Here is a 27,588-nt window from a genome sequence, read left to right as displayed (position 1 = left end):
TCAGGCCGGAGCGATCCTTCCTCGGCGGCCCCTCGTCCCCGCTCCGGGCAGACCGTCGTGTGCACCACTGAGCGGGAGGAAGCTGGAGGGGGGGAGCCCAGAACCTCGGGGTCTGTTTCTCTTCCCTCCCCCGGCAGTGCAGAGTACCCGGGGCAGCATCCGTCTGCTTGCTCCGGGGATGCCTCTCTCGTTTCACTTTAGCCCCCTACACTATAATTTTTCTCCAGGCCCCTTTTGTGCTCACCCCTTCTGTGGGCAGCAGGCGATGGCACTTAGTTTTCTTGGGGAAATCAGCAGAAGCAGGACTCCAAGTAGATACCTAGAGAAATGCAAGAGCAAAAAAGTGCATGCGATGCTGTCCCATGGCTTCTCCAGCCTCCCAGCTGTTCTCAGTGGGGTACTTTCTGAGCTGGACATGGTTTCTGTATATTTAGTAGTCTTTGGTTGTTTGTCCCCAACAAGTGTGTCCATCTTCTCTTGAGCCTGTGTAAACTTTTCGTTTACAGAACATTCTTTGGGTAGGAGTGGTCTATGTGAAGGTGATGTATGATGAACTGATTCCTCTTAGCCTGACTCACTGGGTTTGTTTGATAACTTCTTGTTCCAGTATTAGAAAAGAAGGTGAATCACTGCTTTCTATTCAGCCTGTTTGTGCACTGTATTAGCTTGTAGACCTCTGTCATGTTTCTGTTGGTCATCCTTTTTTCCAGACTGAGGCATCCTCAACTTGCTTCCTTGTCCCTTGTATGGGAGCCATTGCACACCTTTGATCATTCTCATGGCCCTTCTCCGAATGTTTTCCAGCTCTATCTTATCCTTCTTTAGATGAGAGGACAAGAATTGCAGACAGTGCTCAATTTGCAGGTGAAAAATGGATTAATATAGTGGCATACAGGAGCAATGAGTTATGCTTTTCTGCAATAGATACGCAAAAGTAAGTGGAATGCATGGTGTCTGAAGAGAGAGATGTACTGGGAATTTACAGGGAACTAGAAAGCAGTCTTGGATGAAAAATTGCATGCTGCATAGAGAGGTACTAGAAGCTGTGTCATCAGTTCAAAATCCCAGATAATTTTTAATTATCACCTTGTTTGACTTTCATTTCACCCCATTTAAAGGATTCATAAAAGTGGGAACAGCCTTTTCCTTGTTTGAGGCAGCTGGGAGTGAAACAGAAGTAGCAGGATCTTTCTTTGTTACTGCTTTGAGTGGGGGATCTGTTGAGCAGTCTTCAAAACTGAGGTGAAGATCATTTGCTGACTGAGTGTAGTTGTTTCAGAATTAGAATTTTAAATTGCCCTTTCAGAATTAGAATTTTAAATTGTTCTTTGGGAGTTTTCTATTACTGCTGCTAACTCTATAGAGTTTGTAAGTGTGTTAAGCAGGTAATACTGATTACTTATCTGCTAGAAAAGCAAAAGAAATGCCTTTTCTTCCAATGTTCTCACTGCAGTTGCTTCGGTTGTAAGTAGAATGACAAGGCTGGAGAGTTGTCTTTCTAAGCACATTTCTGCCCATTCTGGTGATGTAGTATCCCACCCCCCCATTTTATTTTGTGTGGTACAAGTGATTTTTAGTGGCAGTGCACTTAGTGTTTGTGTTGTTGATTAACTTTGTATACATGACATGAAGAAATACTGGAATATATTTCATTTTGGATTGACATCATGATAAATGTGATACTGAACATCCCAGTATCTTTCCAGTTCTTGTTTTGTTAAAGAAGGTAGACACCGTCTGTTCATTCCATGAAAAATGTTATCACTGATATCTTGGTTTGCTCAGAATAATATATGAATTGCTTTGAAAATCCTGTTAAAACACAAATACAGGTGTCCTGATACAAGCAGACACCACTTTACCATTTATATTACTACGTCTAGTTTCTAACTTTTAAATCTAAGTGTTGTGAGTTAAATATAAGCTGATTTAGACTTGAAGTAATATACAACCAGAGTAATTGAAAGCTCTGTTATTGGATGTGGAGATTGACACTTCGCATTGGAAGTTGAATGGCTTTGTGAAAGAGCTGGTTTAAGTCCAGAGGAAATCAGTGGCTACAAAATTTCTGGCAATGTTGGATGGTAGGTCAAATTGGAGAGCTAAAAGTTCTGGAGCATGAGTTACAGTTAAACCTTTTCATCACACTTCAAAAATGACATTAGTGTTGTGGGATGCCATCTTTAACATAGTAATTATAATGGACTTTTTGCAGTGAGTCTCTCTGTATGGAGCCTTGCACTCTGTGAATTACTCTCATTGACTTTAAAATAAATGGGCCAGGGCTTCAAACTGCTGGTGTTTAAAGAAAACAGAAGCCGAAGAAGCCCTCAGTCCTGTGATGTGATCTATGTGGTGTAGCAGACTAGGCTTTTTAATTATAGATCAGGCTAAAAATTCTTAAATCTGCTTAGTTTTGAAAGTAGGAAAAAGGCGATATTATATTTCCTTAATAAATGGCAGCTCAATTGACAAGTGATGGACTAGCCCAATTTTTGTGTTACAGTAACATGGTTACATTTATAGTACACTTTTGAACTATAGCAACAGAAAACCACGATGAGAGTAGAATGGAATTGGCACCAATTTCTCCCAGTGTCTGATTCAACTTGTCTTACCTGCTACTTTCCTTCATTTGTGTAATACATTCACCATGGAATAAACCCGATAGCTTCCAGTTTGGATTCAGAGCATGGCCTCAAGAGAATACTATTGGAATTTCTAAGGAATAATATAGAAATTGATTTCAGTATTGTTATATTGTTATTTCAGTTAGGCACGTGACGTACATTTGACAAAAAGACTCAATTAAAATATCTGCTGTGGGACTGAATCGGTAGCAGTAACTGGCTGTTACCTGCTGCTGTGTGGATCTCTCAGAGTGTGATTTTAGGTATTGTGCGCAATAACTTAAAGAAAAAATGTCTTCAGGGGCAGCAGACCTGCGACAGAGAAAGAAGCAAAACTGCACAGAATCTGACAAAATGGCTCCAGAGGAGAGAAACAAAGAAAACTCAAAGCTGGGAAGATTGCCAAAATGTAAGCTACAGAATTTTTCGCCAACTTCTGATTTCTTCTTTTCATTATTCTTTTACATTTTATGGGAAGATATTTGTAGCACAGTAATTTGTAACAGACTGATTTTGAATTACTTTTTTGAATGTTTCAAGAAAAAACAGGCATGCACATTAGAATTCTTTAATAATGACGTTTTATGTATTGCAGAGTAGATTGGTAGTCCTGGATTGTTTCAGGTTGGGTGGGGTAGAGAAAGGGGGAAAGGCAGAGGGGTTAGGAATCTTACTGTTGTTACTATTTGAGTACAAATTGCTCCTGGAGTGATACTTCGGTTGGGAAACTGAAAGACATGAAGTAATGGTACTGAAGCACAAACAGACAAAAAGTCCATACAGCTTTTCAAGAAGCAGAACTAAAACCAGGTGTAATTTTAGGCAAGTGTTCTACCAAGCAACCAAAAACTTTTGTGTTAGAAGTGCATACTACCTTGAGGGAGCTACTGGTGAAACAGGCATTCATTGAATGCGTTTGGTAAAATTCAGATTAGTTTCTTCCTCTTATTTAAAAACAGAATGGAAAATAGAATGTTTCACTACTGATGTTAGATGTGGTATCACCACCTCTTTCTGTTAATGTCTGTAAGAAGTTTGTGGTGTCGTAGGCAAAATCTAGAGTTTGCTCTGTTTATTTGAAAGAATTCCTTCTTGGAATTCATTTGGAAATAAAGTTTACTGGAATGGAGAGACGTTTGCAGAATAGTGTGTATTTTATCTGAGAGTCCTATGAAGGAATGGTAACAACTGGGAAAGAAAACTCTGCAGGACAGAAATAACAAACCGATTCTTGATGTATCTGTGCTGCTGCTGCTGGTGTGATAATTCTGATGCCGGTAAGTTTATTTGCAGTTCAGAAATGGGTCATAGGCAGGGCATACTGTTTGCTTCTAAATTCTGTTTTAGCTTTTTCACTGTCCCTTTTCAGATATGTTACTTCAGCGATTTGCAAAACTTTTCTTTGGCTGTCTTGCGGCAGTCACTAGTGGGATGATGTATGCTGTGTACCTCTCAACCTATCATGAACGGAAATTCTGGTTTTCCAGCAGGCAGGTAAAAAAAAATTAAACTACTGAAACAAAAGCCAAATTGTTTCCTTGAAATCAAAGCTGATCCGTGTCAGGTTGAAACTACTTGCTTGCAGAATCAGGCCTCTGTCTTTGATGTGGTCTCCTTTTTTGTTTTCTTTCTTTCCTATATCATTGAAATACCTTTCTAAAATTTGGAGGAAAAAAAATTATGAAGCATGCTGGAATGACATAAACTAACCAGCAGGGATGTATGGTTTTGTTTGGGCTTTTTTTTAGAGAACTGTATTATTTAGTGAAGTATGGAAAGTGGAATGAAATTCATGTTTGTGATATGAAAGGATCCTGTGTGTCTTGTGCTGTCTTACGATGTGGTTTTGAGTTGCTCTGATTCCAAGCATGTCTGCTAAGTTATAGAGAGCATTATGTATCTGACAGAGGTGCTGTGAAGATTAATATTCTGTGGAATACTTTGAAGATGTACAGTGGAGTCGTAACCATGTGCTGTGTTACAAAACTGGTCTGTCTGAAAATATATAGTCTCCTATGGGAAGAGATTGCAGGAGGTGAATATATATATATTTTTTTTTCCTAGGAACTTGAACGAGAAATTACATTTCAGGGTGACAGCGCCATTTATTACTCATTCTATAAAGAACTGCTAAAGGCTCCTTCTTTTGAAAGAGGTACAAACCCCGTTTGTTTTATTAACCTTGAAAAGTCCTGTTCCTTTTGGAGACAGTAAAAAACTCCTACAGACTGGGGAGACTGGTTTTATGCTTTTAATAGGTGTACCAGTCAGACTAATTCAAAACTGCATGCTCTCCTAACTTTTCAGTGCCTTTTAAAAAACAATACATATCTATCCTGTACTCCAGCAAATGACCTTCAATCAGTATTGTGGAATAGGATTACTATTACCCCATACAGAAGTTATCGTTGGGTTTGCCTATGCTACATAGTGGATTTTCTGCAGTGTAAGCATAATTTATGTTTAATTTGGAAAGGGAATGGAAATTACTGTTTTCTATTCTCTGTCAGAAGATGGAACAGTTTCTGTCAAAGCTGATCTGCTCCCTTCTGTCCCTGCCAGAGGTTTCTACTCCTGGCAGCTGTGATGAGTAGATGTTGATGAGCACTAAGGGATGGGGACAGAAACCAAAAGGAAGGGGAACAAACTGGGTGGCGATGGTGTCTCCTTCCTTTGCTCTCCTGCTTCCTATCCTGCACTGGCTCTGGATGTCACAGACCCTAGTTCCCTAAACCAGCAGAAAACTAAAGCAATGAAAACAGTGGAACACTTTCATCCTGGTTTAGTGAGTTCAGAAGGGCACCAGGGCTAGCATGGGGAAAAGGCAGGAAAAAAGAGGGAGTGAACATCCCTATCTTGACGTGGTCAGTTGTTGTTTCAGCGCAGTCCCTCATGAAAGCTCATCTGAAGTCACTTGAACTTTGTAGATAGAATTTTATTGTTTGAACAGTTTCCCAGCTGATGTAAAGCACGTCAGCAGTATATAATAGGTCTTTAGTACAGTCAGTTCCTCATTATTTGGGGACATAACCCATGCTGTGAATAGATGGACTGTCTCATTCAGGCATTCTGCCTCGGCAAACAGGTAGACTCATGCCTCTACTAGGTATTATGGGGGCAGTTTTCAAAGGTGTTTCATAGCTGTGCTGAACCCACTTGTCAGTCCTGCAAGACCTGGTTTGGCCTGCAGAGAACCAGCTGCAGACCATATAGCAAGATAGGCTCAGAGCTGGAAACAGTTATCTTGTGTGGCTGTTCCATTACGTTGGGTTTTTGTGTGTCGTGTCCCACCCCCCAATTTGGATTAATTTTTCTGTTGCCTCTATTGTCCTAAGTAGTGATAAGTCTTTTCTTTAATTATAATATTTCAGAATGATGTGTCCTTCAAGTCTGCCAGCTTCAATTTCATCTCAATCCCATACAAAGGCGTATTGTGTTAAGTGATTCTTAGAAGTCTCAGAAATGTGGGGCTGAAAAGGGTGACAAGGCCATCATATCTGACCTCATTGTGGAGACAGGTTTAACACATCCTGCTCATCCCTGTTAACTCTTTGTCTCACTTCTTAAGAACCTCCTGTAGAGGTGATCTTCACATGTAGGTAGGTGATTTCTGGGCTGTATCAGTATGTTACTGAAAAGACTTCAGGTGGTTAGTTATAGGTCCTCTGTTTAAAGGCTAGATCAGAAAATGGTAACAACTCTGTTGCTGCATCAGTAGGGTGGAATGTCATGTGGCACAGAAATTCCTCCTTCCTTTAAAATTATGAGAGCTGAATCAGTCAGTAGCTTTAATAAGTGAATGTTTCCTCCTACCTTTGAGTACAATTTCACCTCTTTTAAGAACAGCAATAGTAAGTAATTCTACGAATAATATTTTTTTTTCTATAGGTGTTTATGAGTTGACACACAACAATAAGACAATATCACTGAAGACAATAAATGCAGTCCAGCAAATGACTTTGTACCCAGAGTTGATTGCCAGTGTTTTATATCAAGCATCGGGTAGCGAAGTATGTGCATTTCTCCTTCTTTCTGGGCTTTCATTATGGTTGTGTATGTATGAGACTTTCTATGCTGTATACAATAAAACACATGCCGTTTTTATTGAACGAATTGAGCTAAGCCTCTCAGCAGGTCCAGGTTCTCCTCAACTCTGATCAGTTTCTGACATAGGATTTTTGGGGGTTTATATGCACTAAACTTTTCTGTCTGTTACTCTTTACTTCTACAAACCGCTTAGAAATGTGGAGAGTAAGTGTGCTATCCGTTAAAAACAGGAAAGTTAGCTCCTTCAGAGTATGAAGTCTGTTATAGTGGTACCTGTCTCTGCCTATTCCTGTATAGATAAAAGGGGAAAAAACTTTTGGAAGTAAACCTTTTGTCTCTTTCTGCTCTACTCAGGCTTTGTTCTGCTTATGCTGCATACCTGTGTCCTCTCTCATTAATGTTTCTTTTTTATTATCTATTTATTTTGGAACCTTTTTGCCCACATCTTTACTTCTCCAAGTTTCTCCCCCACATAACTTCTTCCAGTAATCCTGTGAACTTTATGTCTCACTGCAATATAGATTTATTAAATCTGACACAGGCAGTGTTCATGCTAAAGCAAATACAGAAATGATGGCACTAGCAAGCCAAGTCCTGAAGTGCTTTTAATTCACACTGCTTTGTTCTCCCCAAGCCCAAAATAAAAGCATGCTCAATACTTTTCTAGAATAGGGGCCATCTCTTACCTGTTTGTAAAGCACCTAGCACACTGTTAGCAGTATGCAAATAGTAAATAGTAATCATTTCCAGCTTCAGCTCAGTTGCCGCTATGTCTCTTCGTTTTTATTTGTAATTTCAGGAAGTTATTGAACCAGTGTATTTCTACATTGGTATAGTTTTTGGACTGCAGGGAATTTATGTGACTGCATTGTTTGTAACCAGTTGGGTTATGAGTGGGACTTGGCTGGCAGTAATGCTGACTGTAGCATGGTTCATTATTAACAGGTAAGAAAAACATCTTTATACAATTTAGTTTGTCAATAAGGCATTTTAAAATACTAGAGGGGATTGAAATGCTTCCTATTAAACTTTGTGTTCTCATTGTGAGAGCAAGCTTTTGTGCTGAATGCCAAACATTTCCCAGAGATGCACCAATTCTCATGATGCTTTTATTAATGGGAAGGCCTCCTGTTGTCCAAACCAACCACGCTGCAAGTTGAACTGATTTTATGTATATGAGTGAATACAGGAGTATTCTCACACAATTCCATTTTGCAAAAACATTCCTCAGAAAGTTTTGGGTTTGTGCTGGTGAAGAATGAAAACAAATTTCTAAAGTTGCTGTATAACAGAATTGCTCTCTGTGGTCAGCTCTAAATATTGTGACTGTTGTTCTGTTGTTTAGAAGGAAATGACCAAAGGCATTTTTCTTGTAAAGAGTCTTAGGTATGGTTTTTTTTAATCTGCTTTTTGTAGTGGGTTTTTGTGCAAAGTGGAATCTTAGAATCTCTTGATCTCAAGTTGGTTTTTTTTTAATTCTAAAACATTTCACTTGCAAGAAAATGTCCCTTCTCTTATGAAACACCACAATAATAGGGAGCCTCATTTGGGCAATAAGAACTTGTGTTCAGGCTCCTGATCTGTTACCAAGTAGCTCTGGGGCTTTCTGTGAACTTGAGAGCACTTGAAAGAAAAGAGCTATGGAGGAGCAACCTTTAAAGTTGAACTGTTGGGAAGCATCTTTTAGGAGTGTGAAGTCATTATGACCAAATCTGTGATTAGTAGCTAAGAATACTGTTCATCAAGCTAATGTGAACAGTGGAAAGAAGGGGGAAAAAGGTGAATAAATCTGTGTTTCTTTTAACAGGAAAGAAGATTAAACAATATTAACAAATTGAAAGGTCTAGTAGTTGAAAAAGCTCCAAATACACCTCTGTAAGAGGCTTCAGAGGTAAAAATGAAAGGTGGCACTTTCAAATACCTAAATGATAAAGGAGCTTGAGGCTCCTTTTTAAAAGCATAGTAGACACAAAGAAGACTATGTACCTCTGAAACTGATACCTTTGATCACATTTGAAAGTGTGACTTGTGCTTCTAAGTCATTTTAGCACTTTTTAAAACTTTCTCCTACAGCTCTAATTGTGCAGATACTGTCAAGTGATTCCATGAGAAGACCTTGCATGCTCCCCATCCGTCTTTAATCTCTTGTTTTGCTGGGCAGAATTTTCCCTATAGACAGAGTATCTGCTGGTGCTGCTGCTATGAGGGAGCACTACTTTGGATTCTAAGTATGTTGTGCCCGACCACCTATATCACTTACTTAAACTCTATTGTATGAGATCTGAAAGGAATCCTCTCTCAGCTGTGAGCTGATTTTCACTGTAATGTGAAAGCTGCAGTTTCAGTAGTGGTTCCCTGCCTATGACCTAAGACCATTTAGCACTGCTCGTGGCCACAGGGGGCTCTGTTGTCACAGTGCAGGTTGGCAGGAACAGCACATGATGTGTCCAGCTCACACAGTGTTGTGGTGGGTCAGAAAAGGCTGGAGGCAGATGCTTTTTTGGCTTCAGTCCTATAAACACCACCTAATAAGGAGACCAGCTGAATAAATGAGTAGAGTTTGGACCTTCCATGCTGATATTTGTGACCTGTATCAGCAGTAAAATAGTGTCAGTGTTATTTGACACTTACTACAGGAACACTTTGCTTACAAGGCCAAACTGATAACTGGAAGCGACATTTAGGCTTTCCTTGATATTTTTGTTCCATAAATATTTTAATGATTTTCTTTGTACTTTATTCTAGGACAGACACAACAAGAATTGATTACTCCATACCATCAAGGGAAAACTGGGCTTTGCCATATTTTGCATGTCAAGTAGCAGCTCTCACAGGCTATTTAAAAAAAACCCTGAATTGTTCTGCTGAGGTAAAGAAAAATTAATTTCTTAATAAAGAGTTGCTGGTAGAACTGTGCTCTAGAGTAGTTACCTTTGTCACTATTGCCCTACTAGGCAGAAAACAGTAGATGTTTTGTTTGTTCTTTTCAAAACAGCCCCTTGGATTTCACCTAGGCATGTACAGTTTTGCTGACTGACTCTTGCCCTGCCCTGTTATGCCCCCATGAGGGATCAGAGAGAACAGTGTAGTTATGAGCTGTTTAAAATCAACTGATGCAGACTTTTTCTTACTATGTAAACTATTTTTATTGCTCTTCCTGTTGCTCGGAGAAGATGGTGGTAATTTCCTTTCCCTGTGTCTCTGTCAAAAATGGTTCTTCTGATTGGCTTGAAATACATTTCAATGTTTCAGTAAGTACTTGCTTCCACCTGAGAATGTTACATATGTCTGGAGTCAGTATTTTAATTATTTCCTAAATTAATTAATTAATATCCATAGATTCTGTTTTAATGACCTCTCAGTTACTTAGTAACAGAGATGCATAGGTATGAAATTAATGCTTATTTTGGTTTTCTTTTTTTTTCTCTAGAAGTTTTGTTACCTTTTGGTGAGTGCTTCAACATACACCTTCATGATGATGTGGGAATACAGTCATTATCTCCTGTTTGTCCAGGCTGTTTCTCTTTTCCTGCTAGACAGCTTTGCCCTAGCACAGACAGAAAAGGTACTAGAATTCTTCAACTTACTGATAGTTGGGGACTTAAATACAGCCTCAGAGGTGCCTGCCATAAATACTGCTCAGGAGCAACAAAGGGCTCAGACTGAGTGGTGCCTTCAGTGTCTTGCAGCCTGGGTCCAGATGATGTGCATGTCATGTCCATCAGAAGAATACAATGGCTTCAAACTTACTGTCTTTCGGACTACTGTGTTTGAGACAGCTTTCCTAACAAAAGGGTCAGAAGATAAAGCTTCTAAGGCCTGGAACATCCTTGGAAAGCTGAAAAAGTGATGAATGATACTCAGTCATGCATCCTCCTTGGCCTAGCTGCCTCTTTTCTTTCCTATTCACACTAGGGTGGGGCTGACCAAAATCTGTTCAGTTGGCTTTGTACACTTAAAGGGCTCATTTTCACCCTGAATGGCCCACCCTGTACTGATTTAGCCACTAAATAGTCTAGACAGATGCTGAAGGCAAATTGATTTTTCAAGACGAGAAAGTAATTTATTCTGTAAAATCATTCTTAGAAGTGCTGCAATGACACAATTTTACTTTGCCTGTTGCAGTGGTGTATCTGCTACTTTGTACATGTGTGCCTTCTAGTTTTATTAGATGTAACTTCTGTTTCAAACTGCATGCAATTCTAATTCATCACCTCTTATTTCAGTTGCTTTTTTCCTGTTCCTCATCAGTGGGAAATGTTTGATCTATTTTAGTTCAAAGCAAGTTCCTTAAAATATAATGGAGAAGATGGGTATTTTGGTAAAAGTAAAGAATTGAGTATCAGGGTTTATAAGATCTGCTTGTCAATTAGTAAATAACAAAGTATCACTAACAATCTGTGTATTCCTGAGGTAGGTTAAAGTAACAGTTTATTGTGAGGGCAAGGGAAGTGCATGTTTATGGTAGTCAGCTCTCGCACAGATTGCACATTCATACTGTTGCTTTGTGGTTACTGCTTCATGCTGCATTGCAGTGAGGTGTTACAGCATGGGAGACCTTGTAAAATACTATCACTATGGGCATTTTTACAGAATTCTTGTGAAGTAATTGTGCACCAGTTACTGAAGCTGACCAGGATCATTTTGATGTGAAATACTTTCCAGAGCCAAACAGTACCTTGCTAGATTCGTGAGTTGAAGGATAGAGATCCATTCATCCCCTGATTAACAGAGGAATGGAGTGACCCATCTACTGCTCTAAAAAGCAAGACATATATCCACTGTGATTTTGTTTTACAATGTTATATTTTGTTTCTTCAACAGGTGCACGAGGTATACAAAATCTATTTGTTTTCTCTCTTCTTGGGGTACCTCTTGCAGTTTGAAAACTCAGCCTTACTAGTGTCACCATTACTGAGTCTCGTAGCAGCTTTAATGCTCTCTAAATGCCTTCAGGTAACTAGACTCTCCTCTAACTCTGAGTGTAGTTTTTATTATTTAAACTGAACTCTAAATGATTATGGCTTTCTTAAAATATTTTTACAGATGAATATGAAAAAAGGTACATTTATGTCAAGATTGCTGAAAATAATGTACATTTATTTAGTACTCACAGTAACAGTGACACTAAACTTCTTACTAAAGGTAAGATTCCTCTGAAAAAAGGGGATTTTAATTGTCAAGATCTAAATGGAAAGTTGCAGCTTTATCTTGGAAAAATCTTTTTGAAGTGTTGCTTATCTTACTGATCTGAGAGGTCATAGCTTAATTCATAGCAAATTGGAGTACTAAAAATGAGTCATTTTGTATCTATATAAAAAGTCTTTACCTAAGAACACAAGCAGCTGGTTTTTGTTGGGGTTTTGGTCTTTTGTTGAGGTTAAAGCACAGTATAGAAATAACTAAACCACACTTTAGTTATTTCATAAATGTATTTTTGTCATAACTTGTATGGCATCTACAAATTGGTCTGAATATTAAACCAATATTCTTGTGCACAGAGAAGACCCAGTAGCCAGGAACAGGTATGTGTAGGTAGGTGTTAATTTTCAATTAAATTTCAACTAGGCTATGGAAAGAGAGACTTTCACTTGATGTAGGAGTCAGCTAGAGGTTGAGATTACACAATGGGATTTTAGCCTGGTCTTGTATTCTGGTTAGCAACTTCCTCGTGCTGGCTCTAGCCTTTTACACAATTTATTGTGCTTTTCCTGTATGTCTCAAAGTTACCCTCGTTGTGTTGGTTAACAGTATCAATTTAAAAATAAAGAAGCTAATGAACCCAAAAACGTCTGAGAGAATGCTCAGATGTGTTTTCTTGTGCCACCCAGACTGGCTAGCCTTGCTGTGTCTCCAGGAAAATAAAACCTAACCTTGAAAAATATGAGTTAAATAACATGGACAGTACACAGAACTTTTGGCTGCTCAAACAATTTATGTGAAGATTACAAATGCTCATAACTCTTGCTAGCTTGCAGTCCTGTTGTTCAGTGAAGCCAAACACAGTGTTCTTTGGCTAGCTTGGGTGTAAGTCAATGTCTGTATTTCATGATCCTTTTTACCCTGCTCAGTAGTCTTTTGACAACTGATTGACAGCTTTTTACTTGCCCTTCTGTTGAGGTGCATGGATGAAATGGACTGATACTCTCAAGGAAACCCTGAAGGTAGATTTATTTAAGTGAAGATTCACAAAACTATACCAGTACCTTATTTGGCACATGTAATCTTATTTGTTAGTTTTGACTAAATCTTGAATAGTTGATTGTGCCCTGCCATTTTGTAATCTGAATGAAGTGACTGCATGAAAGTTGCTTCCAGCACTTGGTAAGATTTTTTTCTCTGCTAAATTAATTTTCAGATGTTTGTTCCTCATAAAGAAAATGGGCATTTGGTGAAGTTCATTGAAGTAAAACTTGGCTTAAACACAACTAAGTAAGTTTTTAAACTCTTTATACTTTCTAAGATATCCAGACTTCTGAAGCTGCTCTGAAAAGTGTAAAATTTCAGTGGCTTCTGAAAATTTTGTAGAGGAGTTAAGGAAACAGTTTCTGCTTGTCACCTGTTTTTAAGATTGAATCAACAAAAAATGCACACACAGAATTTGCTTATGATTTTGAGGTTGCTGAAGCACCCCAATATTTTTCATGCCTTGGGGTGAAAGCATTTCATAAATTTTTGTTATCTTTTGATGTTGAAGAGCAAAAACTCTCTGTACCCTGCCTAGTGTTTCTAATAAGACTTGAAAGAAGAGATAATAGGGTAAAGGTGGTGGTAGTAACTTTTTATAGCCTGAAAAAGAAGGGGCTCTGAAAAGAGTCATGAACTATCAGTACTGTCTCAAGACAGGGTTGGGTTGTGGGGGTTTATTTTTAGTTTTGTAAGAATAACACCCGCAACCCCCGCCCCCCGTCTGTTTTGGAAGAAATTAGGACAAGGGACAACTTAGAGGGAATTGTTGTATTCTAAGAAAAACTGTTTTCAACTCATCTGTAAGAGTTGAAAGTTGGTCTACAAGAAGATGTCACGGCTGCAGAATTTTTTGGGAAACTTCAAATGGAATATTGCTAAGGACTGAGAGACCTCCTGGACCCAAGCCAAGACTTGCAATTCTGTGTGGGAATCGGGACTCTCTTCTGGGAGCAGCATCTCTCTTACAAAACTACTTCACAGCCTTTCAGGGGAAGAAGTGGAAAATGACATCACACAAATTGGAATTGTTGGGGAACTTTTGGAAGGCAACATGTGTAATGATGTTGACTAATAGACATTGTTTAACACAATGTTTAACAAGCATGCATGTTCTTAAGTGTTTTGCAAGAAAAGGAAGGACTGCTTCTGGTCAGAATTTCAGTTTATTCAGCTACCAGGTATTATGGATTTTATTTTTTCCCCCCAGGAACTTGCTACGTGTTACTTTCTAGGCTAACTCTGCAATGAAGCCAGTGATTGAGGCAGACTGCATGCAACTATGCCTAGAAAATTGTTTAACTGTGGTTTTGAATTATGGTTTGCTGCACAAGAGCTCCAAGATCTGTCTTTTAGGGCCAGTTTGGACATGCCCAGCTGTTAATCTTTAAACTGATTCTGTCTAATTGAAAGTGGCTCAGTTCTCTAGTTTTCCTTTAATGGAAAAGAAAAAGAAATGAGGGAGGAAAGCGAAACAAAGTAAGACAAGAATGCATTCACAGCATCACATGCTGCACCAGTTCCAGATGAGAATAAACACTGATAGTGCTTCTTGGCAGAGTATATCATCTTTCTGCTCATTAATTGAAAGAGAAGAATGAATGAGTGGGTTCAGCTACAGAACTAGAATTTCAGCATTAAGGATTCTATTCTTGGCAGTGCCTTGGGCTTGTTTGTGATCTCAGATGACCACTTTCCCTTCTTCATTTCCCTGTTTGGAATGAGGACAAGCATACCTTCTTGCATCAATATCTCTAAAATCTTAATCTGCTGTGACAACAAAGTGCTTTGTAGCCCCCATAATGGAGTTATATGGGAGGCTGGGGTTTTGTGATATACAAGAGAGGTAGTCTGATCTCTTCGGATCACAGATTCTTTTTTTGGAAGATGAGCTTTTGTCAGTGTCATGGTTTAAGTTACTCTGAAGAGTACTTGCAAAGCAGTTTCAATTTATAAGAAGATAACTTCAGAGATGTATTTCAGATAGTTTCCTATGACATGACTAGGTTAAGCTGTGAATGGTTTTGTGCTGGGGTTATTTTTCTAATCTGTGGGGTATTGCTATTGTTTTTAATGGGATGTTTTTGTCTTACTAGGAATTTTACAATGAATTGGCTCCTTTGTCAAGAATCTCTTCAGGCACCCTCCCAAGACTTTTTTTTGCGACTAACGCAGTCATCACTGTTGCCTTTCTATATTTTAGTATTAATTATCTGCCTTTTTTCTGTAACTCAGGTCATTTTTAGGAGAATTTGGTAAGTAACTTATTTATACTGAAAAATATGAATTTAAAAGTAAGAGGTTCATGGATGTCTAAGTGAATGGTCATCATGTTTGTTGCTACAAAGTTTGTTGCCCCCATTGAAATTGACAGGGTGTAAGCACCAGAGGAAAGACTCACCAGAGGCTTCTAAAGAAAGTCCTTTAGTGTGGAGCTTCTTGAGCATCCCTGCAGTCAGGATAGGGAATTGTCATTGGTTTGTTTCCCCACAGGTGCAATTTCTGCAGAGCTCTGACTAATGTTTGGTGACATGTTTATGTCTCTTCCAGTCCAAGGGAGAAAGATTTTTTGTCTGTTTCCACTTCCAACAGCAAAGTTATGTGATTGTTACCAGAGAATTTGTTTCTCTGCTTTTGGGGTTTTATTGGTTTTTTTTTAAAGTTAACATACTATGAAGGATGACATGGGTGGAGTTGTGAGGAATTCAGATTACTAATGCTTCGCCTTTTTTTAAACTCTTGTTTACTGTGATAAGGTCCATCAGCCTTTGTTGCTTAGAACAGAGCTGAAGTAAAACTGAGTCAATTATTTTTAGCTTCACAGTGATTCACAGTTCCCTTGAGAAAAGGTATAGTGGAGCTGTCTGTTTACAGGCTAAGAATAGCAACACTATATCCTAATGTAACTTGTCTTGGAAACTCAATAGCTAGGGAATTATCTCTTCCTGATAGAAGATGAATGGTGTAACTGCTCAGGTATTAGGGCAGATTTCTCACTTGTCTGCAGCAAAAATCATTAGATTTTCTCAAGGATCAAGATTTCTAATAGATAAAGATTATACTGCTATAAATGAAAATGTTTGTCAGGTTGGATGTGTGATAGCATATTCAAAACAATGAAACAAACTTCCGATTTTTTGCTAGTGGTTGAAATAGCTCTTTACTATTTTGTAAAGAGCAGTGACTCCAGTATGTCCAACAGCTTTTTGAAAAAAAGCTTAAAATAAACCTTTTTCTCTCTTATTTCCATTTGTTGTGAGGAAGTTTATTATAAAATTTGAACCTGGAATCACATCATGGTAAAATAAAATGTTATTTATTGTGTACCTCATTTGTAGAAGAACATTTGTTGTAAGATTTTGGTTATTATTTTTATTTATAATATAAAACTGGAATTTATTATTATATGAATAAAATCAGGTTTTGTTATCTTACTTTGTCATAAAGTGGTGTACGCATTCCCTACTTTCACATCGTACAGAGTCCGTAATTCTTCACCAAGCTGATGATATGGAGAAACTTAGAACACATGTACAGCATGCTTCATCTAAATATTTGTGGAGTGTGCATGCTCTTAAATTAGACTGTCTCTTGGTGCTAAATTACCTTAAAATAGGATTTATGGTCATGGGCAGTGATCCCATCCCATTGTATTAATTCACAGCTGTTGCTCCAGAGAGGTTATAGTCTAAAACAAGGGACAGAGGGTACTAGTAGATCACTGATGAAGTACAAGAACCAAACAAGCAGTGCAACGATATTGTATGATATGACATAGAATGATCTCAATGTACTGCTGACTTAAGGGTCATAAAAGTATTTTTATTGGCACCTCTGCCTGAGATAATGTCTGAATTAAGCGATGTTTCATTTTCTCCAACTGCAGTGGTGAACCACTGAAAGAGACAGTTAAACTTGAGGATGGTCGAATTGGAGAGAGGCCAGAAATAGTTTATCATGTAATTCACACAATTTTACTTGGTTGTCTAGCGATGTGTTTGGAAGGGTAAGTCTGATTTTGATGTATCTCTTTTGAAAGCAATGGAGTTTCTAACTAGACATGATTCACCATTCCCGCCTTTGAAATTCACTCCTTTTCGGAAACGTGTTTGGCATATAGTGGTACTATACGTTAGTTAGTAGGGGAGACAGCAAAGATCATTTTGACTATAAAAGGGATATGGGTATATGATGAATTGTGCTTGGTCTCTTTAACCTGTTTTCCAAGCTTTAATGCAGCCAAAATCCAAGGCATTAATTGAAGCAAATTTTAATCACTTTCTTTATGGTATTTAAATGTAGGACTGTGCTGTAATTCTTTTAATATTGTATTCTATTTGTGTAGTGTTTTGATGGACAGTGTATGTTCTCGAATATTGGGACATGGCAGATTTCTTATCCATCTTCTTGTGTCTAAGCAGTAGCAAAATTATTTTGAAAGGTGTTGTGTTAGTCCTTTAAGCTACGGAAGCTAATATTTGGAAAACGTAATTGTTCTAATATTGGCTCTCAGCTAAATCAGCTTGAAGATCCAAGCTTGTATTATGCTCATTGTCCTAAAATGTGAATACTCACAAATTCTTAAAGTGAGCAGACTGTTGTGTCATTATGTAGTTGTTTTAACTTCACTGATGTATCGCTAAGAGTCAGACAATACCAGCAAATCATATATTGTTTATTAAATGTTTTTCTTTCTTCAGGAACTCCCTTGTAATACAGTTTCTGTACAGCTTTGCTGAATAGCTGTTTTTCATTCTTACTTGGCTGGAATATAGCAACAGCCAAGTAAGTGGCTTTGCTAGTGTCTTTGTTTTTCCTTCATTCTCCCCTGAACTCTGAATGATTTTGTCATATTTTACCTTGGATCTCGCTCCTACGTCTTACAGCAGATAACCAGGTGCCTGCTCTTCTGCTAGAGATTTCTTTGGTTTACCCTTCAGTGCCATCAAATTTGATCTTGGATTGCTTGAACATCCAGACTGTGTTTGCAGTGAAAAAAAACCTGGATGTTTTTATAAACAGCTTGAAAACAGAGACACGTGCAGAGTCCCAGCTAAGTTATTGCAGTGTTTTTCAGAATGAAGTATTTATGGACGCCATATGTTTGCATGCTTGCTGCATTTGGTGTGTGCTCTCCTGAACTTTGGATGACACTTTTCAAGTGGCTTCGACTGAAAGCTGTGCACCCAATATTGCTGGTGAGTTGCTGTTGCCAATGTCTTGGGAATTGCAGCTAGCAAGCATATAACTTTTCAAACCACAATTACGTAAGACCTATAGAAGAACCCAGCAAAAGAGCATGTAGTTCTGTGAGCAGTAGATCTCATATAGTCTGCTTTTTCTTTGTCTTCTGTTCTTAATATCACACTTCACATGTTCTCTGGTACCTGGTGATGAAGTTGTGTTCACACTACAGCCTTTCCTCATAAGAAGCAGGGCTGTCTTCATATCTCTTTCACTTACCTGTTTAATTTCTTTTAACAAACCTTTGAGACCTCAAGGTCTCTGTCATATTTAGTTGAGATTGGCCAAGAAAGCCAATTACTTCCTAAATTACTTTTGAGGAGTAGTGCGGGAGAACAAGTACAGGCATGCAGGCAAGCATTGATATAAGCTTTGTTTCACTAGGAAATGAGGCAAAAAATGTGGTAGTTAGGTGTATTTAATTGCTGAGAGTAAAGCTGCTTCATAAGAACTGGTAAGTGGAATTACTTTGCATAAGATTTGTTTACATGTGGCTATTACAGAGAAGTGTTGCAATTGAAGATAAGCTTGTGCTACAGTGAAAACAACTCCCCTATATCGGACCCTAGCTTTACTCTTAATATGTCAACAGTTGCTTTCTGTAATTTTTAGCAGCTTTGTACATTTGTTTTATTAATGAAATAAGGATATTACTTACCTTAATTTCAAGAGGCTTATAGAAATAAATACTTAAGCAGAGATTCACTGTGTCACTTGTGAAAATCCATACACTGTTATATTAGAAATATTGACAGTGTTCTTCCAATCAAGAGGGAGCAACATGTTCATGTACGTGGTAAACACATTATTCTATATACCTTATGCTTTCTGCTATATAGACCTACTTTTTTACTGTAGTAGGTAATGTTAATAGCTTATTATCAAGAGAACGCCTTGTGTGCATTCCTTACTGAATGTTTTCTGTACCATGCAAGTTATTTTCTCCTTTTTGCAAAACTGAAGAATGAGTTTCTGGGCTTTGCATATCAATACTGTTAACGTGAATGAAAGCACCAACAAGATCAGGGGTTTGAAATGCTTGTTTCATGCTTTTTTTGTTTCTCAGATTCTCTCACTGCATTTGTATGTTAGGTGTTTGCTTTCTTCTGTTCCCTACATCATGTGCACATTGCATCATTGTTATTTGGGTAGTAATTAACGCTCCCCAGTACTGATGGTAAAGTTATTGTAGGTCAAATAAGTTCTTCCCTGCTAAATTATGCAAATTCTTGTTTGTGGAGAGTTTTTTGCCTGGTAGAAAACCACGAAGTTTCACTTACTGTCACTCAAAGGTTTTGGCATAAATGTAGCTTTCTGTATGAGCAGAATCAACAGATAGTCCAAGGTTGGAGAACGGTGCGTAATCCATTTCTTCTAACATGTATTTTCTAGGCTCTTATTCTGAGTATGGCAGTTCCCACAATAATTGGATTCAGCTTGTGGAAAGAGGTAAGAAAAGTGCCTTTGTGTCTTTTTGTTTCATACGTAGTCATAGTATGAGTCAAAATGATGAGCAAATATAATGAAATATGCTTGGTGAAATGAAAGGTATATATAAAAGCTGTCATCCACTGAAAGTATGTTTGGGTTTAGATTTTCTTTTTTATTTAAACAAAACTGTTTACATTTTTCAGTATGAGTTATTTGACAATTTAATTTTTTAATGATTGCTTACTGTAATTAAGTGTTTAAATTTAAATGAAGACTTTATTATATGCAGCTATTAGGCTTTGGGTATTTAAACTGACTCAACAAAGAAAATACTGCCAAGTAAAAACTTGGGATATTGAAAACTATATTGACCCAATCTTGGTTTTAGTGAGAAGAGTGAGGTTAGAAGGAAGGAAAATTAGGGGAGGAGATAATGACGAATAATCTTGAGAAGCTCCCATCAAATTATAATGGAGTTAAATCCTTTGTGCAGAGCACTGTGTAGAGGTGTGTGTATACTACATTACAGGGAAGAAAAGCTACAGATGTTTCCATGTTTAAAATAAATACTTAGTCCTTTATTACAAGTCACAGACACACTGGGGGGAAGGGTGTTTGGAAATTATTCTTTAAACTTGTGTAAGTGCAAAAAATATGGGAAATATCCTGTAACGTGTAACGCTCTGCTGTGTTGATGTAACTTCAGATAGTTCAAATACCTTTATAAGAATTCAAATATGAAAGCCAGTCTTGACCAACAGTATTGTAATGCATTTTGTAACATCGATGTTGTTATAGAAATTTTGGTTGCAGTGTAATCTGACTCTTTACACATTTCTGCCAGAGCAATAGATACTCTCTTGAAAAAAACCTACAGTTGCTCAAAAGTATTATAAAATCTATAATAATAGAGGAAACTAGTTGACCAAATAATTCTGAGTGAATTGAGCTGGGCTGTGAATGGATTGAGAGCAGCACCAAGGAGAAGAACTTGGGGGTATTGGCTAACGAAAAGCTCAACATGAGCTGCTGTGTGTGTTTGCAGCCCAGAAAGCCAAATGTGTCCTGGGTTGCATGAAAAGGAGCATGACCAGCAGGTCAAGGGAGGTGATTATCCTCCTCTACTCTGCTCTTGTGAGACTCCACCTGCTGTACTTCATCCAGCTCTGGGGTGCCAACACAAGAGGGACATGGACCTGCTTGAGCAAGTCCAGAGGACTGTGAAGGTGATCAGGGGGCTGGAGCACCTCTCTGTCGTGGTTTAAGCCCAGCTGGTAACTCAGAACCATGAAGATAAGCTGAGAGTTGGGCTTGTTGAGCCTGCAGAAGAGAAGACTCCAGGGAGATGTTGTTGCAGACTTCCAGTACCTACAGGAGGCCTACAAGAAAGCTGGAGAAGGACTTTTACAAGGGCATGTAGGGAGAGGACAAGAGGAAATGACTTTAAAATGAAAGAGGGTAGATTTAGATTAGGTATTAGGAAGAAATTCTTCCCTGTGAGGGTGCTGAGGCACTGGAACACATTTCCTAGAGAAGCTGTGGCTGCTCCAGCCCTGGCAGTGTTCAAGGCCAGGTTGGATGGGACTTTGAGCAACCAGGTCTAGTGGAAGGTGTCCCTGCCCATGGCAGGGGGTTGGGACTGGATGATCTTTAAGGTCCCTTCCAACCCAAACCATTCTGATTCTGATTATTTTTTAATAAAGCAGTGTGGGAGTTTGGACTCTAGGGGGCTTCATCCATCGCGGATCCAGCTTTTGCTTTCAAGCAGTGGTGAACACTTTGCTCTCCAGATTCATAACTCATCCCTGAGTTTGAAAACTTTGATTAATAGTAATGGGACAGTGCAAATTCCTTGAGGCTCTTAATCTGTTACCGTGGCTATAAATGGCTCAGTGTACAGCTCAGCATCTTTCTGCTTGGCCGCATTCTGACTCAGTCTGGCATAGTCCCTCATCTAACTGGATTTTTCTAAGGGCTTTGATTGATGAGTGAAGCTGGTTCCCCTTGGGGTGGCAGTAGCGGTTCCTCTGTCTATCTGTTCTTCTGGGTACAGATCAAGTCTATGTGCTACAGCGCTGCTACAACTTTCAGCCCTGACATGGACACATGGCAGCTGTTCTTGTGCTACTCTAACATGGCTGGTTGTGAACTGCAGTCACTTGACAGCTGAATTGTCCAGGTAACATGGGTAGAAACTCCTCAGTTAAAAATAGGCTCCCACTTCTGACTGTCCACTGTGGCTGTCCCAACTAAGTAGTGCCTTTAGACTGGCATAACCTGTAAACTTTATCCTTTTCAAAAAGAGCTGGTGTCCACTAGCTTTCACTTAGCATTTACAACAGCATGAATGTGCTCCAGGCCCTTGAGGCTGGCCAGCTTCTAGCCATACCTTCTTCAGATAAACACTCAAAATAGCTAAAGGAGTGACAAAATCTCCCATCTTCATGAAGGACCTGTTGTTCCTTCACCCCTCAAACCTGACAGGATGAGGAAGCTGTGGTGCAGGCTTGCAGTTTGGTCCGGTCCAAAGGAGTTGGCATTCTGCTTGACTTCCCAGAATCCCTTCTTTTCCCAAAATGTTTTTCAAGAGTCTAAACTGAGATGTCCTACTTCCTACAATATAATGTACTTTTCTTCACTAACTGAAGTAAAAGCCAGAGGGAAGTCCAGGCACACTACCCACCTAATGCTCTTCTTAGAAGTTTCCTTATTCCCGTCCTTCTTGCATAGCATCTTTCTGACAAATCACAACAGTCCAACCCCTCCTGCTCTAGCAAGTTTACTATGAGACATTTATCAGCTTCTTGGTTCAGTGCCCATATTTGTATGCATTTTATTTGAAAACCTGAACTATGGTTTTGATGCATTTAAGACCAGTTAAAGTTGGTGAATGTTGTTGCCCTATAGGGATTTTTGATGGTTGGGGATTTTTGGTTGGATTGTTTGTTTAATTATAAGTATTCTAATAAAATAGAGAGAGGTGAGAATTTGTGTTTAGCATACTTATTTTGGAGATGGTCTCTGCTGTTAGATAAATATAAACTATGTTTTGCAAAATATTCAAACAAAAATAGTAATCAGGAGGGAAAGCTCAGATGAAACCCATTTTCTGTTGTGTTACTTAAATACTTAATCTAGAAAACATCTCATTATATTATTTTACCTGTAAGTAACCAAAGATATGTTTCCATCAGTTTTTCCCTAGGATAATGTCAGAGCTTTCAGAACTACAAGAATTCTATGATCCTGATACAGTAGAACTTATGACATGGATAAAGTAAGTATGAAGTCCTACATTTCTGTTTTACTGCTTTATGTCAGGGTATTTTTATCTCAGCATTTTGTGGAGCTGCCTCTATTAATCTGAGTTTTCCCTTGCTAAGACATTCCATGATGTATGGGAGGAGAAATATGTATTTTAAGTTTGGTATTATTCCCATGGAAAAAAAACAGGAGGTTATTTATCATTGATTACAAGAGGAGAAGATCCGGAAACACACAAGCAAGTCATGTTTAATACCATTGCTAAACCTAATTTCAAAATAAAGGTGGACATCTCGGTAGCTGGCTCTTTGCATGCTACCTTTTCAGTAGTAAGAGGGTTCATGTTGACTCTCACGGTTCATGTGATGCCAACAGGGGGCGGAAACACTGCAGTTTTTGTGTGTGTGAGCCAGTAAAATGAAATGCCTGGATGCCACCATTTAGACTTCAGTCAAGATACAGACAATGTAACATGTATGATTCAAGCTTCCCCCTTGACCAGAAAGCTGGAAGGGTTCTCACCTGTCTGGCTAGGCAGGGCATAGCAAATACTGAGCTATGTCACATAGCTCATACTGAGCCATGTATGTAGCTTATACTGAGTAAAGTTACTTTCACAGATGTGTATTTCTTCTTACCGAAAGTTTCAGAACTGGATTCTGGCCTCATTCAGTCTAAGTTTGAACTATGTCACTAGGAACTGCACTTCTCTGAAAATGAGATCCCTGTGTTCAGATGACTTACTTACCTTTAACTGTATATTTTTTTAATATTGTTTTCTGTGTCTGTGTAGTCTTAACGTCAACCTGTTCATCTTCAGAAAAGGCAAGGCTTGTAATTATGGTGTTCCAGCCAATTTCTTCTTTCTGTTAATAGTAGTGTATGTTGTTTGCCACTGCTGTAGCTCTTCACAGCAGCAAATGGAATAATGCCAACTACCTAGTGGCTTTTACATTAGTCTGCATGTATTACACTTCAAGCACATAATTAATCATGGTGAATTGCATTGAGATTTGCTCAGCTAAGAGCAATTTGACTACCCTTATTCGTAGCAGCTGTTCATATTTTTAATGAAAATAATTTTTTTTAATTTTTTTTTTAAGGGTATACTTAGATATCCATATTGGAATTTTAATTGAATGTCATTGTTACGGTATATATTCCTAAGTTTTTTTCTCTGATAATATAAACTTATTTTGAATTTTCTCTGCGGGAAAAGTTGCAGAAAGTCTGTAATAAAGTGTGGCAATGACTGTTTTCTTTCATTGGAATGCGAATAATCAAAAGATGAAACCAAACCCAGAAACATAATTACTGCAGACATTATTCTGTAGCATGATACTATTTACTCACAGATGATGAAATACATGGTCCTCAAGATCAAATGAAAATAATTGCAAATCTTTGACTTTCAAGAAAACATCATGTTTCTCCTTCTACCTGCCCTCCCTCTCAAGCTTGTTTTGTCACAAGTCAGCAACCATTCAGAAGACCAATAGTTTGATGTATTCCAGGACCACTTTGAATAGTGCTCCATGGATTGCAGGGAGGGGAGGAGAATGGCCATCAGCCCTTGCCCCAGCTGGAGGACTTCCTAGCAAACTCCATATTGCTGCAGGCCTGAGCTTTTCCTGGCAGGAAAACTACTGTCACTGCAGCATTAACACCAATTGTAATTAGACCCCAATGATATCTTTCATGTACTCTGGTTCATACCTTAAAAAGATTCACAGAGTGTATAAAATTAAAACCATTTTTTTGAGAAATCCTATACTCAGATGAGTGTTGATGTTGCTTTTGCAGACGACAGGCTCCTGTGGCTGCTGTGTTTGCAGGCAGCCCACAGCTAATGGGTGTGATTAAGCTTTGTACTGGATGGATGGTGTCGAGCTTGCCTTTATATAATGATGATGATCTTCTGAAAAGAAATGAAAATGTAAGTATCTGATGTAGCATCTCACAGGAACTGTCTTCCTCTTCACCCAAATGTAATGAGGAAAAAAAAAAAATGTTGGCAGGAAGGAGAGTCCAGCAAACAGGGAAGAGAATATCAATTAGATTATCAGTGCTTCAATCTGGACAGGAACAAATATCAAAATATTATTTCTGAAGACTTTTCAGGCCACTTGAAGTATATAAGATGAGAACTTGCCTTCAGCAGAGACAAATACTTCCCATTCAGCTTGCCATTACATCACCCGTTCTGGAGATTTCAGACCTGAACATTTTATATCTTTGTGTGTACATATAATCTGTAATTGCAGATAAGTTGTCCCCCTTCCTCAAGTATTTAATTTATCACTGATTTTTACATTGCATTAATATGTTTTCTTAATTTATAGATTTATCAGATCTATTCGAAGAGGTCAGCAGAGGATATTTATAAGATACTCACATCTTACAAAGCAAATTTTCTGGTTATTGAAGATTCAATTTGCAATGAAGTGGGACCTGTAAGAGGATGTAGAGTTAAAGATCTATTGGATATTGCTAATGGTCATGTAAGTAACAGTAAGAAAAAATGAATGTTTGAATGCAAAAATAATTAATTTTAAAAGAAATGTTCTTATAAGGCCGATCTTATTTTTCTTATTGTAACTGACATGTAGACAAAGACTTATAAATTTTAAGTGATGAATTAAGTTTTGATTTGTCTGTTTCTTATACACCTGTAATCTTATCACATATTATTCTTTTAACTGCCCTAATCCCTCCCAATACGTTAGTACCTGTGCTGCTTTTCTGCTAATCATTAAATACCACTTAACTATATAATAATGTTTAAGACTGTAACACCTGAAGAGGTTATTACAAAAGGAGTAAAGCCCTGCCTCAGAGGGCATTCTTTATTAGCTTTGAAGATGAAATTTGAAAATGGATAAACTGAGTTCTTCTAAAACTCAGCCTGGGATGAAGACCAGCTCCATTCAATCCACTACAGCCTGTTTGGCACTGATGAGGTCACAAATCTGTCTGGTCTTGCAGATAGGTTAGCACCCCCATAGATAGTTTAAGCCACAGCTGCTGGAAAGATTGTTGGTTGAATAAACTGTAGAGTTATGAATATATGCATGAATGCTACTTCAGTCGCTGCCATGCTGTGTCTGTTCCGAATACTGATAGTGCTGCTTTTGCTGCTGAAGTAGGGAATGAGATGGAGTTTATAAAGTGATCTCATTACCACTCAGTCTGCTTCCTGTAAATCCAGCAAAAGTTTTGCCTTTACAAAGGCAGGAGTGGTCCTAAACTCACTTAGAGTTTGGTTGCTTACTCTCGGGTCAACAGGAGAGGGGAAGTCACGAGTTGCTTCTAACATCAAAAGACAGTATCCAATGCAAGGAGTCTCTTTGATAAATGCCACACACAGCACTGTCAGTACACAAAACCAGTTAGTATTTTTGTGTAATTAGGATCGTTGAAGTGAAAAGGGTTATCCTGTCTTTAGTGGAGAGATTAAGAAAGGGAAAATAAGGTTCATGATGAGAGTTTAATTTCCAACAGGAACAAAGTTGTGGGGGTTTTGTTTGTTTGTGGGGGTTTTGTGGTTTTGTTTGTTTGTTTTGGGGTTTTCTGAGGGGTGTGGGGTGTCAGAAAATTGACATAGTTTGTTCCTGAAAGTTGGTGGTGTGTTGTCTCAGAAGCTTTGAAACAAAACTCTCAGTTTGCTTGCTAACAAAAATAGTTTAATTTGTACTGAAAGATTATCAAGGCTTTCCAAACTGGTAGAGGCTAGGGCATATGTAGTTGGAGACTGCAGCATTTACTTATCCCCAAAGTAAGTGAGACAGTGGACACGCTGTTATGCTTTCGACTGGTCCCTGGTTCTGTTTTCCAAATTGCTGTGTTTAAAGAGGTAAGTATTACTTTCTAGCTTGGACTATGTCCTATAATCCTAGTCTGGTATCTTGCTTCTGACACTGGCTGAGAGCATATGATTATTGATAGACAGATGTTTTCCAGCAGTCTGTTGCTAAAGGATTGTAGCTCATAGAACATATCTTTGTGTTTGGTAGCCACCAATAGATTCTTCTCCATTAATTTGTCCTACCAGCTTTTCTTAAACCCATGTAAATTTGTGCTCCCATCAGAGGGAGTAGTAAAGAAAAATTTCTTCAAGAATGTTGGATAGTAGATACGAAAGTGCACAAGCACTTTACTTCCAAGTCAATTGGTTGGAATTTATAGGGTGATACGTGTGTGTGTGTGTTCAGGCTTTATTAGGTATGTCAAACTTCCTTGGCCTGGAAAAGATCATTGAGGATTTCCTTCCCTACATTGGTGATATGCTATGTGCAAGTCAGGTTTGAGGCATTGGGTGAACAGGGCATGCGGATAATTTCCTCTGATGTTGTTCTTTATTGTATGAATAAAGTATGCTGGTTTTCATGTCTGCTATCCTGCAAAGGTACTAATTCACGAAGGCTGTTTTAGATGGGGAATGTGTTTTCAGCTTACTGGAATCATACAGTATGGAAATCAAATGTCTATCATAAATGAAATTTACAGAATACAGATGTAAATTACATGTACAGAGTTATATTCTGTAACCACTTATCTTCACTGTTTTAATTAGATCTTCTTTCCTGACAGGTGGTTTGTGAGGAAGGTGACAGCTATGCTGACTCAAAATATGGACGATTTTGTCATGAAATCAAAATGAACTATTCTCCATATGTTAATTATTTTACTCGAGTATACTGGAATAGATCCTACTTCGTATATAAAATCAACACTGTGATATCCTTCCAGTCATGAAAAAGCATGCAGGCTTCTTTCTGAGGACTGA

At 38.3% G+C, this 27,588-nt stretch overlaps 1 protein-coding gene across 1 annotated transcript; it reads left to right on the top strand.

Moving 5' to 3' along the window:
• The first annotated feature begins 542 nt into the window (after window positions 1-542).
• Window positions 543-27,588, top strand: DPY19L4 (dpy-19-like 4 (C. elegans)). Its single transcript, XM_010011835.1, has 19 exons — window positions 543-621; window positions 2,932-3,039; window positions 4,000-4,124; window positions 4,695-4,785; window positions 6,519-6,640; window positions 7,477-7,622; window positions 9,423-9,546; window positions 10,108-10,242; window positions 11,502-11,633; window positions 11,724-11,822; window positions 13,036-13,109; window positions 14,960-15,118; window positions 16,750-16,869; window positions 17,941-18,061; window positions 19,500-19,556; window positions 22,733-22,815; window positions 24,606-24,738; window positions 25,145-25,303; window positions 27,393-27,588. Exons 1-19 carry the CDS (start codon window positions 543-545, stop codon window positions 27,555-27,557), a joined length of 2,232 nt encoding a protein of 743 aa, XP_010010137.1. The 3' UTR covers window positions 27,558-27,588.

The sequence above is a fragment of the Nestor notabilis genome, unplaced genomic scaffold (assembly GCF_000696875.1).
Source record: "Nestor notabilis isolate BGI_N333 unplaced genomic scaffold, ASM69687v1 scaffold29323, whole genome shotgun sequence".
NCBI classification, from domain to species: Eukaryota; Metazoa; Chordata; class Aves; order Psittaciformes; family Psittacidae; genus Nestor; species Nestor notabilis.
This window is presented reverse-complemented; position numbering and strand designations above follow the sequence as displayed.